Source organism: Lasiosphaeria miniovina (assembly GCF_030549165.1).
Source record: "Lasiosphaeria miniovina strain SMH2392-1A chromosome Unknown B0T26scaffold_9, whole genome shotgun sequence".
Taxonomy (NCBI): domain Eukaryota; kingdom Fungi; phylum Ascomycota; class Sordariomycetes; order Sordariales; family Lasiosphaeriaceae; genus Lasiosphaeria; species Lasiosphaeria miniovina.
In genome coordinates, this window is record NW_026848228.1 from 1,824,839 (window position 1) to 1,840,862 (window position 16,024).

General features: G+C 52.7%; 4 protein-coding genes across 4 annotated transcripts; all 4 read right to left on the reverse strand.

Annotated features, from left to right (window-relative positions):
* Positions 1–110: 110 nt before the first annotated feature.
* On the reverse strand, positions 111–2,174 carry B0T26DRAFT_758060 (uncharacterized protein; the record flags this gene model as incomplete). The annotated part of the gene is made up of 3 exons (XM_060446351.1): positions 111–481; positions 554–983; positions 1,047–2,174. The coding sequence occupies 3 exons, from the start codon at positions 2,172–2,174 to the stop codon at positions 111–113; spliced, it is 1,929 nt and encodes a 642-aa protein (XP_060289776.1).
* A 1,827-nt stretch (positions 2,175–4,001) lies between these two features.
* B0T26DRAFT_807904 (uncharacterized protein) lies at positions 4,002–5,194 on the reverse strand (the record flags this gene model as incomplete). The annotated part of the gene is made up of 2 exons (XM_060447238.1): positions 4,002–4,659; positions 4,839–5,194. The coding sequence occupies 2 exons, from the start codon at positions 5,192–5,194 to the stop codon at positions 4,392–4,394; spliced, it is 624 nt and encodes a 207-aa protein (XP_060289777.1). The 3' UTR covers positions 4,002–4,391.
* A 4,018-nt stretch (positions 5,195–9,212) lies between these two features.
* On the reverse strand, positions 9,213–11,031 carry B0T26DRAFT_682182 (uncharacterized protein; the record flags this gene model as incomplete). The annotated part of the gene is made up of 5 exons (XM_060440730.1): positions 9,213–9,274; positions 9,346–9,739; positions 9,911–10,529; positions 10,572–10,827; positions 10,941–11,031. The coding sequence occupies 5 exons, from the start codon at positions 11,029–11,031 to the stop codon at positions 9,213–9,215; spliced, it is 1,422 nt and encodes a 473-aa protein (XP_060289778.1).
* A 3,188-nt stretch (positions 11,032–14,219) lies between these two features.
* B0T26DRAFT_758063 (uncharacterized protein) lies at positions 14,220–15,130 on the reverse strand (the record flags this gene model as incomplete). Its single annotated transcript, XM_060446352.1, has 4 exons — positions 14,220–14,303; positions 14,476–14,728; positions 14,917–15,057; positions 15,120–15,130. The coding sequence occupies 4 exons, from the start codon at positions 15,128–15,130 to the stop codon at positions 14,220–14,222; spliced, it is 489 nt and encodes a 162-aa protein (XP_060289779.1).
* Positions 15,131–16,024: the final 894 nt, after the last annotated feature.

Genomic DNA, 16,024 nt, shown 5'->3' on the forward strand with positions numbered 1-16,024 from the left:
CACTTTATCCGGGGTATCGTTTCATCTTATCAGTACACATGATCATGCGTTCTTTTTGTATCCGTTCACGGCTGGCGGGCTTCTACCCGCCCCCCTCTGGTCCACTGAGTTTATACCGGCACGGTTCCGGTGACTTTCCAGTTGGTGCCGTCCGTCACCGCCTCGATCACGTTGCCACCGCGCTGGAAATAGCACCTGGATTCGTTGGACGGCGGCTGTAGGTTGATAGGGTTTCCTGCCACGTTCACGGGCGACGTTGCCAGGGTGATGCAGGCAATGTCCGTGCCCTTGTCGACGCCCTGCAGCACCGACGGCTTGGACGTCTTCCACCCCGAGTCCGAGTCGACGTAAACGACGTTGATGTTGGACGAGGCGTCTACGTAGAGCACATATGTGTTGACGCGCTGGAGTGGATCCGAGGCGCGCGCCGTGGAGAAGGCCGTAAAAGCGGCGTTCTTCGGGATAATGGTCTTTGGAAATTCTGCTTGGGGGTCTCACGGTCAATATCCTCGCCTTTCCCCGCGCATTCTCCAAGAACCGTATAGCGACGTACCTTTGTTCCACGACAAGACCATCTGGTCGTCTGGCACGTTGGGAAGGTCGTGCACCACGGCGTACAAGCCGTTGTCCTGCCCCTGGTACACGATGCCGTAGCCGCCCCGCACTGCGATGAGCGAGAAGTTGGAATAAACAGGCACTAGGGCTAGGCGCGTGCCGCTCAGCCCCGTGATATTCAAATCCTTGTTGTCCCACTCGGCGGCGGGCGAGAAGCCGCCGAGGAGGCGGTCGCGAACCTCCCTTATCATGCCCCTCGAGTCCTGGTAGACGAGCCAAGGCCAGTACGCGGCGATGCTGGTGCCCGGGGCTGCGGTGAGATGGACTTGCCCGATGCTATCGTCGCCGAATGGAGGAGTGTAGATGGAGTTCATGTTGATGCCGAGCACTTGTGCGCCTTCGCCAATGTAGAAGACCTCGGTTTGAGGCTGCGGATCGGTTAGTGAACGGCTCGTGGAAGGAGGGCAGGGCAGAGGGGGAGAACGGCCTACATTGAAACTAGACCCGTAGATAATCTGAGTGACGGCCAGTCTGGTGGTGTCTGTCGAGAATGTGCTGTACCCGACTGGAGACGCCCAATACGAGTTGTCCACGGCCGGCTTGGAACTGTCGTAGATGGATTGGTAGACGTTATGGTCCGTATCTTGATAGAACATGGTGATCTGGGCGCCATTTCCCTTCTGAAAGCCAGTGACGGTCAAGGGAGAGCCTTGGCGTATAGTTCGCTTTGCGGTCGCCGTGCCGGCCGAAGCACCGGCCGACGTGCTGCTCGATGTGCCGCTCGAGGTCCCACCTGATGTGCCGCTCGACGTTCCGCCCGACGTGCCGCTCGAAGTGCCGCTCGATGTGCCACTCGACGAGCCACCACCCGACGCGCCACCACTCGACGTCCCGCCGTTTGACGAGCCACTGCCCGACGAGCCACCGCTGGACTTGCCATTGCTTGAAGTGCCGTCGCTGGAGGTGTCATCGCTTGACGTGCCACCGCTCGGCGTGCCACCGCTCGGCGTGCCGCCGCTCGACTTGCTGCCGCTTGAAGTACCGGTGGACGTGCCGGTTACGGTGCCGGTGGACGTTCCGGGCGAGGTGCCGGGGGTAGAGGCGCCAGATGTGGAAGAAGTGGATGTTGGGTTGACGGCCCCAGTCCCTTCCTGGCCCTGCCCCTGGCTCTGGCCCTGGCCCTGGCCCTGGCTCTGGCCTTGTTGCTCGGCCAGCTGGTTTGGCGAAGATGCCCTAGAGGCCCTGGTTCCGAGGACGCCTCCCACGACAGCACCGACGACAACAAGCACGGCCACGACAACAGCCAAGATGAGCCATAGGCGCTTCCTGCTCCTCGGCTGTGGCTCTTCGGGCGGGGGGTAGGCGAGCTCGGGTGCTGTGTCGGCGCCGTTTCCGGCAAACGGCGTGTACTTGTTGTGTTCCGAGTAGGGCTTCGGGGCTGGCTCGGTGCTGTGGGTGGGCGAGGAGATGTACTCCTTGCCGTAGTAAATTTGGGCTTCCATGTACTGCTGTGAGGTTCTCAAGTACTCGTGGGGGACGACCTCGAGTCCCCCGAGGCCCTGGGGGAGAGGCTCGAGGCCGGGCTGTTCGTCTTTATCATGGTGGTAGTAATAGACCATGTTGATGCAGACGCCGGCGGGCACGAGGCCGGCGGGCACGAGGAGGGAGGGTTAGAGTGATCACGACATGGGCGCCTGCAGAGGGCTCGAGGCTCAGGCAGCAGTGTAGCAGGTGAACTAGGGCAAGGCAAGGCACCGGCGTTGCACTTGCGTTGATTACGCGCTAAGATGGGACGACGAGAGCCTCAGCCAGAGGGAAGGCGGACGCAGAGGGGAAGCAAAGAGGAAGCTCAGGAGGAGCGGGTGTGGAGAGGGGAGGGGAGGCAAACAAGATAAAGGTGGCGGCTTCGGGACCAAGGAGCGAGCCGGGCACAGCATGGGTCGTGCCCCATCGGCGGGCGGCCAGGGGCGTTTTCATGTCATGAGATGAGATGGATCGGCATGCGGTGGAGAGGGCGGTTTGATTGGTAGGCAATATAGGGCTGAGGATGACATGAGATTGGGGTCCACGGGTTGATGGAGCCGAAATCATTCACAAGAGAGGTATCATGGGCATGACGGGACGGGAGCCTCGGGAGGCACGGGCCCAGGTACAGGCCAAGGCAAAAAAGAATCCACCCTCGCTGTTGTGTCGTGTCGGGTCGTGTCGGGGTGGAGCTTTCAGCAATCAATTACAAAGGTAAGTCGGGATGGCAGGTAGCTGCGGTGATTGCAATTGGTCACACCAGTCCCGCATGCAAATGCCACTGGCTGGCTCGTTGGTCTGTTGGTAACTTTGTTGGCTGGCTGGTTGGCTGACGCGACTCGAGCTTGGTTGAACGCCGCCGCATTGCGCCGCGCAGCCACTCAAAGTCGTTCCTTCCAGTTGAACTTGAAACCGTCTGCGGGCATATTTGCGCTCTCGGCCCTCACACCACTAGGCTTCCAAAGTTGGCCGCAATTTAAGCTCGACACCTAGACCCCATCATACATAGTACCATCCGGACCATTTGGGTAGTTGCGGCCAAGTGCGCACTTGCAGTCGTCACTGCAGTGCAGTGGTCAATCTTGCCATTGCCCAATCACGTCTGTCGTTCAATTCAGCATGGGTTCTCCAAGATTTAGGCCTGCAGTGTTCCCCGCCAGATCCATCCACTGTAGCTACCTTGGCGTTGCGGTGGGGGGTACAACCGACATGTTTCAAACATGTTGTTCAGCATCGCATCCCCAATCCTGCCAATACTCTTGCATCTGAGCAATTACTAGTGCAATCCTTTGCCGTTAGTTAATGGGCCGGTGTTGCACCACTATCCGCATCCACCGCGCTTCTCCACCCTTTCTCGGGCTCTCGTTCGTTGCAGCGCCCCTAGCGCCCCCAGTGCCTCGGCGTTTGACGCGCAACCCCGCGGCAAAGGCCTCCTCCTAGCTCACTTTCGTTCCTTTCATCGCCTTCACCTTCATTCATCCATTAGTACCACTCAATCTGTGTTATTATTAGCCGACGCAAGCGCCCGTTTTCCCCTGTTAGCTAGCACGGCCACTGCAGCACCTGCCTGTTTAGCGCTTAGCGTCTTGACCTCGGCCAAGCTCGAACAGCGTCCCGGTTCGCTACCAACATTGACTGCGCCAGAGCACATACGAACTTGGCCCGATTGCCTAGTGAGGATGTGCACACGCCAGATGCCTGCACCGCCACGTTCGTTGCGGCCCGCCATCCGTAATGTCGCCCCACAGGCCCACACTCATTCGGGCGGCCCAATCAAAGGGCCATTGCGCCGGCGCGCTCTGAAAAGAAGGAGCTGTGCTGCTCGGCCGAGACCCGAGACCCGAGACCCGAGACCCGAGACCCGGTGGCCAAAAAGAAAGGATCAAGAACCACGGGAATAAATATAAATGATAGTAATCCCCAGCAAGTTAGCTGCCGACTTTCCATTCGTCTGATAAAAAAGCAAGCAACCAGCCACCATCCCAGCACAAAAGTCCCAGTGTTTGACACCATACCATGTCTGTCCCTCCCCGCGGCAAGAATCATATATGGTAGTAAAAGAGTTGTCGTGGCTCCAGCGAGTCCTGCTGGTGCATCAAAGCGGCTCACCGACGCCACAGGAAGGCGCCACCGTTTCTAAAATATAGTAAAAGCTGGGAACTTCTGAAGACGTTGCCCCACACCAGAACGCCGTCATGTCAAGATTCAGGTCCCCGAGGGGGCGACCAATCTGCGCCCGAGAAAAAAGAGAGGAGAAAAAACGAGAAAGAAAAAAAACAGCCGAGACGACGAGCCCAGTCGTTTCAGCCTGGCTAATAGTCGCGGCGGCAAGTCGCGCCAGTTGCGAGGCACCAGTCGCACGTAGCGTGCTTCAGCTCCTCCACGTCAGCCGCGGCGGCTCCTCTAAAACTCCAGCGGACGGGCGAGGCAGGCCCGGCGCTTGCTGGCTGGGCCGGGACACGAGCAGCTGCTGCAAGGGCGGCAGCAGGGGAATTTATCTGCGTGCCCATCGATGGCATCGTGGCGGTGGCGGCGGCAGGCGGGGCCATCGCGGATCTGGCCGCCTGGCCAGTCGTCTCGCTGTGTCAAGCAGTTTGTGATTAGCAAATAGACTTGGGACTTGCTTTTCTCTCGTTCTTTCTCAAGGTTTGGGTTTCTGTGCCATTTTGAGGCGTTTTGACTTGTGTGTTTTGGACTGGGACCTCGGAGCAGACTCATATCTCGACCCGGAGAGATGAGAAAAAGGAGTAGGTACTTACTTAGCCGCGCTCATCTGCTGCTTAGCGGCGACGGCGGCTGCGGCTGCGGCCGCCTCTGCGGCTTCCTCCTCTTCGTCCTCCCGTTCCAAACAATCGCGCATGGCGTTGATTTTAGCCTCGGCTCGGGCCAGGCTCGCGAAGAGCCGCTCGACCCTGGCATCTAGCTCTCTCACCCCCACCGCGATGATGGCGGCGGCATTCCCGATACTGTTCAAGACGGCGGCGAGATTCACGCCGCCCTCCGAGGAGGCGCTAGGGGGGTTGGGGGCTGCCACCGAGTTGGCAGCAGCGGGGGACGCGGCAACACCCGCGCCGGCACCAACTCCGAGGCCCATCTGCTTGGTTGTGGTGGTCATGGCGACGAGGACGACTAGTATGGATTTTTTTTTATGTATGTTTTGTTGTGTTTTGGTGATATGTGGTGATGAGTAGTGATGAGAGGGCTGCTTTTGTGTGAAGATTTGGGATGTCGGGATCCTGCGAGGTTGTGACGGAGGAAAAGAAAACTCGGCTAAATATTTCACCTTGTGCCTTCTCACTAAACTCTCAGAAGTAAAAAAGAGAGGAACCCCGAAGGCCCCACTTTTTACATCGGCTGCCTGAGCTGTGCGAGAGACAATAGACTGCGTTTTTGCTGCCCTTGCTGCAGACGGCTCGCTGCTTCGAGTTCAGCTAAAGAAGAAACCTTAAGGCTCCATTTCTGCGTCTGCTGCCTGAGATGCACGAGACAATAGATTGTGGTTTTGCTGCCTTTGCTAGGAACTAATTACGTAGTTACGGACGGCTGGATGCTCCGGGTCCAGCTGAAACGGCTGAGGTGAACAATAGCTACGTTTTCTTTCATTTCGTCTGCTACCCAGTCTAGGAACGAGTTGTACGATTAGATCCATTACCAAGGCGGGGTGGCTTATTTTCACGCATCGCCATTCAGACTAGAATGAACACAATGAATAATTCTTGTATTTTTAGGGTGCCTTTGCTTGGGCATGTAAGCTACGTTACGTTAACCCATTTCCGTCCCAGTTAAATTGGGCGTGGATTCATCACCAGTAGACGCACTGGCCAAGTAGACGGTGTGGCTGTTCAGAGCTTCTAACTCCGGTTTTTCTTTGGTTCAAGCCGGTAAGGTAGGTAGGTATTACAAACCACTCGACTGTTAGGGTCGTCTGTCTGTAGGGGAGCACGGGCTCCACAGGATGCTGGGGTTGGTAATTATGAAGATAGAACAAAGGGCAGGCTCCTACCGCACGGGTAATACAGTCAAATCGGAATGCCACTCAAAGTGTATGAGTGCAGTGAATGTGTATTGCTTGCTTGAAGAACCAAGCAAGAACTATCTAAGACCGTGGCTACGGCCGTCGTATATATCTATCTGAGGTGGGCCAATCAGAGTCCTCCCTTTACATGCTCAGCCGTGCTCACTCGCGCTCAGGGTGCTATTACAAACCACTCGACTGTTAGGGTCGTCTGTCTGTAAGGGAGCACGGGCTCCACAGAATGCTGGGGTTGGTAATTATGAAGATAGAACAAAGGGCAAGCTCCTATCGCACGGGTAATACAGTCAAATCGGAATGCCACTCAAAGTGTATGAGTGCAGCGAATGTGTATTGCTTGCTTGAAGAACCAAGCAAGAACTATCTATGACCGTGGACACGGTCATCGTATTTATTTAATTATGGCGGGCCAGTAAGAGCTGCGCTCTTACTTGCCCGGCAGGAAGGAGCTGCCTGGCGCCGGGCACTGCTAGCGTGCCGGGCCATTTGCCTGGTGCCAAGACCCTTCTTGGCACCGGGCCACCTCTGATTGGCCGTCCTTCCGTTTGCCTGGTGCCAAGAGCCCTCTTGGCACCGGGCACCGTCTGATTGGCTCTCGACGAGCGGGGCCCCCAGTCTTGCCTGAGGCGCCTGCCTTCTGCAGCTGGTCCAGTACGAACCAGGTTCGTCACAGCTCCCTGGGCGAGTTGGTGAGCGCTGGGTAGATCGGGTTTTTACCCGTAACCCCCGGGTAAAGACCAAGTTAGGTACCCTATTAGAACGGTCTCGAGTCAAAGAATCTACCCGTGAGCGATTCCATGATTTTTTTGATCGTTTAGAAGCTTTAATCAAGGACAAGAAGCTGGTACCTGTCACGGCCGGCTTGGAATGAGGGCGGAACTCCTCTATTGGGCGCTATAGACGAAGATTCTAAACTAAAGGGAAAAGGGAAAAGAAGCTCAAAAGCCTCCCCTCGCGAGATTCTTCCAGGGCGTCTCAAGGTGGGGCTCTGGCTGGTCGGGTGGATCCACCCAACTGGCGTCTGATTAGTCAGAGCGTCTGGGAGGCCTGGAGGACCAGGCCCTCACAGTACCTGCGAATATCGCCAATATGGACGAACATGGCATGCAAGAGACGGAAACTACGGTTGGGAAGGTGATTGGCGATGCCCTCACATCTCGGGCAGTCCTGACTGGCCCTGATCCAACGACCTGGGTCAGTGTTATCGAGTGTGGTACCGCTGAGGGCAAGCGATTGACGCCCGTAGTGATCTTTACGGGTGAAAATCTACAAGGCCAACACTTCCCGGATAACTTCAAGGAACTACCAGTCCTCAAGACCTGGAAATACGACTATACGCCCACAGGCTGGAGCAATAGCAAAATAGCTCTTATGTGGCTCAAGGAAGTATATCTTCCTCAAACAAAGCCCCAAAGGAAGGACGATTGGCGCCTATTGGTCCTCGACGAACACGCCACTCATATCGACGAAGACTTTATGCTTCTAGCTAAAAGAAACCGCGTACACCTACTATACTTGCCTTCACACACTTCTCACAAGACCCAGCCACTCGACCGGTCTGTCTTTTCGGCTTTGAAGTCCTATTTTCGCCAAAGAACCCTCGAATTGGCTTCCTTCACAGCCTCAGCACCTATCAACAAGCAACGCTTCCTTTTTTGCTACCGGGACGCCTCAGCGCAGGGTATGTCAGCCCGGAATATTATATCCGGCTTCCGGAAGACCGGAATCTGGTCTTTCCAACCCGCTCGTATACTTGACGACCCCGAGGCGGTCCGGGACGAAGCTGCAAAACCAGTCCCCCCATCCATGTCACGGTTAATAGGTTTTGAAGGACTGTTGCCAACAATATACCGTATTGATTTAGTGTAAAACTAAGCTAAGGAAGAAAAAAGGAAAAAGAAGAAGAATCGCGAATTGTGCGATCAGTAGAAAAGGTTGTCGGCGGGGTAGCTCGCAACCACGTGACCAATGCGCTAGACCTAACTGAGCTTATCGGGAAGTGACGTCACACGGCAATGCGATAAGGAACCCGAAATGCGCTGTGCCGTGACAATCCACACCACCCCGGAAGACCCGGGCAACCCGGAACGACCTCTTCAATACACCTCAAGGTAGTCACGACGTCCGCAGGCAACAGGGCTTAGCCAAGACGGCCACTAGTCCCCGAGATAGGGTCGTCAGGACTATGTTGACGAAGGTAGGGAGGGCACTCGATCAGAAGAATACGGAAATCGCTGCTTTGAAGGCAAAAAACGACTTCTTAGCTAACGAGTTAGAATCCAAAAAGCCCTATTCACGTAAAAGGGTCAAAATAGACGCCAACGACAGATTTGCTACTATTGACGAAATTGACGAAGCTCAAAAAGCTAGTCAAAAGCCTCCCAAGAAGAGATCCAAGAAGACCAAGTCCAGGCCTGCACACCTGGTCCAGGAAGCTGAAGAAATTATCGCCCGTGGGCTTGAGCAATATAGGGCGATTGACGAGGACTAGAATGTACCTTTTTCCATAGAATTTGGCCTATAATTGAGTATTTTGACGATTCTTGTGGTGGGCCGTGATGGTGGTGGGCGATTGCAAAGGGGGGCGATTGCATAAGTGGGTCGCCCTGTCTAGATACTTATCTTCCGCGTCCTGGAAGCAAATTAGCTAGGGAAAACAAGGTAAAAGGATTCATGACGACCTACTCTGTGCTTTTTGAGATGCCAGGTGCGGTCGCAGTCAAGTGGGTCAACCAAAACACCGTCTTCGTGATCATCATTGTATCTTTCGAGCATCGTATGCGCGCAGGGCAAGCCGTACTGACTACCGAATCTTCCGGTGCAGGGAGGAAGAGGTCGGCCGGACGTTGTAGCGGTAGGGGAAGTAATCTTCCTATGTTGTTCGACAAGGAGATCTAGAGCCCACCAAGTTAACTGCATAAGGCAGGGACCAAGCCACTTCTTCGAAAGGTATGTCTTTCGCACCGAGCTTGACGACTTAGCTGTTGCCTCTTTGTAGACATCGTAGCGGTAGGTAACATGCCGATCTACAGCCTCAAGGACCTCGATGAGGCCCGACCGACCCGACAGGCCTTCCGACTTTACCGAGCCGTTGTTGGATTCATTTGGCAATGTGGTTCGCACGCCCGCATTCCTGTACATCTTCGTATAACAGCCCGCCCACTGTTCTTTGTATAGAAGCAGGTCGTTGTTGATGTGATCGACGATTCGTGATTGAGTCGTCGAAAACTGACGATTCAATATAGTCTTCGCTTTGTTGAAGTCCCGGACCGACCGACTAAACACCATATGCTTCCAAAGCTCGAAAAGACCCGCTCTTGTGTTGGCCACCTTCGTTGGTACAGCGCCGAGAACAACGGGACCTTTCTTCGTCGACTGGGTCTTCGAGTTGAGGGCATTCATCGTAGCGATGTCCTCGGCATCGTCGTCGTCGTCGTCGTCGTCCTCGGAGTCCCCGGAGTCCCCGGAGTCCCCGGCTCTCTCGGCGGCAGTGGCATTCCGGGTAGGCCGGTCGGTTGGGGGCTTGATCCAGTATTTCTTGATGTACAACACCATGTTGCAATTCATGTGCCACACACAACGCTGTCTCTGTAAGTCAGGGAAAAACATGATCAAGGCGCCGACCAACTGTTCATCACCGTCTGTAATAAACACGCGAGGAAGGGGTGTAGAAAAGTGCCTCCGGCAGCGAGCAACAGATTCCAAAAGGAACTGGTAGCCTTCTTCCTTTTCGTTGCTCAAAAGCGCTAGGAAAAGAGGCATCGTGGTTTTCTCGGGAGTTACAACAACGCCAGTTACTAAAGGCATGCGCAGGTTGTTTGCGCGGTAGGTTGCATCGATGCCTATGCAGGCCCCGAACTTCGCCCACATCTTCAACTGACGCCGTGTTACCCAGAAGGCATGTAACATCTTTGTTTTCGTGTTGTCCTTGTAGATGATGTTACAATAGTAATCTCCCGATTCTAGCTTCTTGACAAATGCTTGGGCATCAGCGTAGCCGTCTCTCTGTGACTGCCTGTAGTCCCGCATGATGTTGTAGACGTCGGCCGTGATGATGTTAGAATATGGGAACTTCGTCTTGAAGAGGCGGAGGGCTGCCTTCGCTGGAATCGACTGATGCGTTAAATCGATGATGTAGTCCTCCTCTTCCTGATAGGTTGCTTTACGGCGAAACATTTCATGCTGTGAAGGAGAGCCTGAGGGTCCATGACCTTTGTGTGTGAGGTTGAGCGGCCTAGCAGTCCAGCCGTCATCACGATCCTTTCTCTGAAGGCATATGCGAAAGGGGCAGTCTTTTGCTTTCTTCCTGCTGCTTGTCTCCTGGGCCTCGAGGGTTTTGACGGGATGTCTGTCGTAATCGGCTTGATCGCATTGAAAGAAGAATTTGTTCGTCTCCCCAGTCTTTTTGTGTTGATAGCTTCGTTGAATGAAGAGCCCGCATTTGTTTTTCTTCACCCACGTTATCATTCGGTCGATTATTGTGACTTCGTCAGCGGGGTCCCCGCAGAAGAGAGGCTCGCCGGCGGCATCGACAGTCCATGTATCTTCAGGTCCGTACGCCTCGGCTTCCTCTGAGTCTGAGCCGGCCGAAGGCGCAGGCGAGAAATCGTCACGGCACGAATTACCCGGCGAGGGCGGGGGAGAGGGAGAGGGAGTCGGAGCCGGGGACGGCAACAGCGAGGGCGAGGGAGCCGGGGACGGCGAGGGCGAGGGAGCTAGGGAGCTCGAATCGTCAGGAAATCTCGATCAGAGGCATCATGAAGGCTGTGAGCGGAAAGGTAGGTTAACGATGTGTTCTTTGGCGCAGGAAAGGACTGCATATGCATACAAAAGCCTGCAAAGGCCACCTGGCCACTACAGACCTTAAAACACCAAGTGCGCGCAAAAAGCCGGGCATGTGACGGCGTAAATAGTGGCATTTTTACTTTACCGGGCTTCCTTAGTGTATGGTAGGCAGGGTGGGCGACAATCGATTCGTTGGCTGACAAATCAATTTTCAATATTCGTCAATTATTTGCTGACAGATCAACGAATATTCGTCAGTGTGGGTCCGAACCACCACAATCTGCTTAGTCATCCAGATCCTCCTCCTCCACCTCCTCCAAGCTACTATTTACAAGGCCTGACCTTATCCAATGCTTCAAACACTCAAGAAACTCAATAGTATCTTCACCCAGTTGCATCCTTTCCCAAGATATTGTACGACGACCCCCAGAAAACACTCGCTCTGGCTCAGCACTCATTGCAGGAATTGATAAAACATTGATCGCCAATTGAGATAATCTTGGCCAGCGTCGTCGTTGTTGTCCATTCAACCACCAGGATAATGCTGATGTTTCGATCGAAATTACTGCTTCTGAGATATACTCTTCAAACTCATCCTTGACGTGTTGCCGTGGAATAACATCAAGATTTTGAGCAAGAATGTCGAATTCATCAAGATCATCAATTTGCATTGATGGTAACGTTGGAGAAGTATTTGCTAATTGATCCTTATGCTTCTCCCAGAGTTCTCTGACAGAGTTGATTGCTGGCCGTATCCATTTTTTATCCCAGTTTTGCTTGAGATATAAGGTTCGTCGTGATGGGTGAAAAATCACTGCTGCTGCGTAAAATGAAGACTCCTCCGTCTTTAGATAATATTTGTCGAATATTGCCCAGCTTTTCTCAATCCGAGAAGATAGGAAAGGATTTGACTGATATACTGAAAGGCTTTTTTTGAAATGCTGAATCAGGATATCCATAGTGAATAAAACTCGGTCGATTGTTGCATGATCTCCTTCTGTTGCTTTTGTTGCTCGAAAGAATGGATGTAGGAAAGTTGATATTAATCGAAGATTCTCCCAATCATCTGGAGAAAGGTAATCCTTTTGGAGAGATTCATACCAGAGTTTGATATACGAATCAAGTGCAGCTTCTTTTTCAAGGGCAACTTGAATCATTAAATACCAACTGTTCCACCTGGTAGAATTATCCAAAGGGATCATTCGGCCAGCAAGCTGAATAAACTGGCTAATTCGAGTAGGGGATCCTCGGATATGTTTGACGATATTATGAAGTTTGATCAGGGGACTCAGATCAAAGGAGATCTTCACCTCCTTCACATTCATCTCTTCATTCTCTTCATCAATATCTTGAAACAGAAATGCTTGAACAGCAAGGTTGATGATATGGCCATTACATCGGATTCGATTATCTGATGATGACCAAGGGATTGCCATTTCGCTGAGAGTTGTTTCGAGGGCTTTACAAAGCTTATCGTTGGTAAAAGCATTGTCGCCGATGATTGCCCCGATTTTTGAAAAGATATTATAATCCTTCAAAACGCAGAGAAGAGCTTCGTGTTGTGTTATTGCATGGTGTGACAAAATAGATGGGAGGCCGATAAGTGCTTTCTGAAGGGTTTCCGATTCAAGATCAACGAAATGAGCACAAACTGCAAGGAACAGTTTCTGATTTGGGGAAGTCCAGACATCAAGAGAGAGGTGGATTGTTGAAAGGGATGATTGAAGCTTCTTCCGAACGATGTCCTTATTCGAAATCCAAGATTTTTTGATATGCTCTCTGATTGTCGAGTGTGATGCGATGACTTCGTTTGATACAGCTGGATTGAGGGCTTTGCAAACGGTGTGAAAGTATGGACTTTCAACAATCCGGAAAGAAAGGCTCTCAACAACAATAAGTGAAGCAACCGCTTGTGTGATAACCTCTTTATTTAACACTCGTTTCATAATTTGAGCGTCTAACTCAGAGGTCTGGTTGGTCACCATTGCTTTCTCGTATAGAGATTGCAATACAGTATTGCTGAGATCATCGACGTTCCTCGATTGGTTGGTAGTTGTGATTCCATGCTTGGATTTGAGGTGGTTCCGGAAGTTGGTTGTGTTTTGAGCACCCCATGATTCGCAATATTTGCAATAATACATGCGGTTTTTGCCTTTTCGCGCTGGCTCGTCGTCTTGTGGTGGCCGAGTATGCTCTATAACAGAGCTTGAGCCTCGGCCTGTATCTCTGGATATTGAAGAACCCTCAGAAATGAAAGACATCTTTGTGGATTAAAGGAATTGATGAATTGGTGAAGTTTTGGTGGTTGGGTTGCGTTGGGCAGCCAAACACTTGTTGGGTGGCAGGTTGTGCTTAGTCAGCTACGAATATTCGTCAATATCCGCGATATTCCGGATCGGAATTATCCGTTGACGAATAAGCGAATATTTTGATTCGTCGCCCACCCTGATGGTAGGGCGTTGGGTGGCTGCCATGCAATACGGCATTTTACCATACAAAAAGCGGTCCCTGCGTTGCCAACTGCCAACATGCCCAGGTGGGTGCGACGAAAAAAGTGGTGGGTGCGTACAATAAAGCTCTTTAAAAGTGCGCTGGCGACGGGTCGATATGAATTCCAGTGTGGAAGGTGCGGTTTTATAGGAGGAATAGCGAAATGATTTAAACCCCTAGATTGCGCGGCAAAGAAAACTGCAGAGTACCTACTGCAAATGACGTACCGATCTATGCGTGGAGCTATGTCGTGGTTGGGCAAAGTGGAAAATTAGGTGCGACTTAGTGAGAATGCAAGTTCGGGAGAGGGGGCTGGTCTGAAATCTGAAAAGTTTTATAGCAGGGAAGACGTGGGGAAGGGCGAGCAGGTGGAATCCTTCTGGGTCTACCTCCGGAGGCTACTTATTGGGAAAGTCAAATCGATCCGCTGAATCACAGTGGGCACACACAATACCCACACACGTGCACAATGTCCCCAGTTTCTGGGCTTTGCTGCTTTGGTTGATTGTCTTGTTATGAGAAGCCTGCCTAGTTTGAACTGCCTAGTTTGAACAATCGAAATCGTTTGGACCTGGGCACAGGTAGATAAGGTAGGTAGGTACCTAGGTAGCTATTGTGATGTCATGGATATCAGGTGGTGTGCCGGGGTGGCCTTCAGCCAATACACGTACTGTTTCCCAGACCTCCAAGCAACAGACAACTGCCTTGTCTGTTAGTGCAGCAGTAACTTGCGACAGGTCACCTAGTCAAGATTCATTTAGTTTACGCGACGAATATATGAGTAACAAACTGACAGTGCTAATGAAAGGCTTGCTAATGAAAGGCTGGAGGGTTAAGGAACCCGTGGTTTTTGCTTCATAATCTCATCCATCATTCTAATTTCCATGGCCTCGGACCCTGACCTGACAGTGTCCTCCTGTCCACGCCATCAGCTACGACCCAGATCCCAATGCGCCGCGCACGATCCCCGAAACAGACACACTCCCTCCTGAAAAAGGCAGTGAGACAAGCATTTCCCTCCACAGCAATGGAAGGAAGAACTACGTCGTCAGAGGCCTCCCTCTCCTGCCTCGGCCACAAGGTCTCACGTGCTCCCAGAAAGCCGCGTCGGCAGCATCAACCTCGCTGTCCATGGTGTATCCGCAGAGACAAGTGTACGGCAGGCTCCCTTCACAGGTGCCCCGCTCAAGGTGCTTGCGGAAGTTGTCCTTGCGGGTCGACCCGTGGCCGCAGCGACAGCCAAACTTGGCCTGCGAGTGCGCCGCCGCAGTGGTCAGGTGGCGTCGAAAGTTCTTGCGGTTGAGGAAGCTTTCGCAGCCGGTGCGGCCGCAGAAGAAGGGCCTGTCGGGATGAGAGGACACCCCTGCGTGCTGAGTGGCAAGGTGATCGCTGGAAGACAAAAACTAGGGGTAAGTTGTCGTAAGTGCAGGCAAGGTAATTTGGGAGGAAGGAAGAAATGGAGGGCTAGGGAGTGGAACGAAGCTCCGGGGAGAGGTAAACAGAGAGGAGGGAATGTAAGGGGCACGCACATCAGCTGCTCGACAGTGATGAAAAACTCAAAACAAATGTCACAGCAATGCACGGCAGCATGCTGTCGGATCAACAGCGACATCACATGAGCATCGACTGCGGCGTGAGGTGGTTGTCCCGATGCTTCAGGGGCGTTGAAACTATGGGAACGGGTTACTATTAGCGAGAGAAGGAAAAGATGCACAATGAAGAAGGTACTCACCCCGGCCACATCGCCGCAGCCGCACTGTCGTCTTGACCCGGGACGGATGACAGCCACTCGCCGAAACTGGGATTGACCTGGGGGATTCCATTCACATCATATGGTGATGGAGGGAAACTATGGAATCTTTCCAAGAATCCAGGCACACTTGGGTCCATGGCAAAGTCGCAATGGTGTGATCTGATCGAATGGTTGTTGGCTTGGCATTCAGCCTCGTCTCATCCAGGAACAGGCCTAAAGTTGTGAAGCGAATATAGCTCTGGTATCAAGTGCACCCTTGAAAATGCAGTGGTTGTAGAGATCGAGGGACAAAAAGGAGATGGCATGACGAGGGTGGACTTGCCCGGTACACTGTTCTCAGATTTAAATAAACGTCGAATTTGACGGACTGCCCAGTGACTTTTACATTCCTTTCTCATGGCCTAAAAAGTGGAAGAAGGTGGCGTATTTCACAGGCGCAACCTGCAGGCGCAACCTGCAGGCGCACGCAAAGGAGCTAAGTATGACCTGTTTCGGGACTCGGGTTATCGGCCACATCATTATTTCCCCTTCTAGAGTTAGTTACCCAATGAAACAATATACATCGACACCCAGTACATGACCTATCAACCCGGGAATTTATAAAATTCTTCTTAGCCAAAGCGCCGCAGCCACGGCTCGCCAAAATTTCCCGAACGTACAGTACCTAGGTACCGCCCCAACCCACGGCTAGGACTGAGCGCCACGGAATCACTCCAGTTGACGTAATGGGCAACGAATGATGCTGCTACAATACACATTTTTCAGAAGTCTTAGGTTGGTTTCTATAAATTCGAGGTAGCCGCCGCTTAAATTCACGTCGGGGCTGCAAGACTCAGCGATTCCAAGGCTAAAACTATGGGTGGTGCTATCCTCATGTTTTAGGA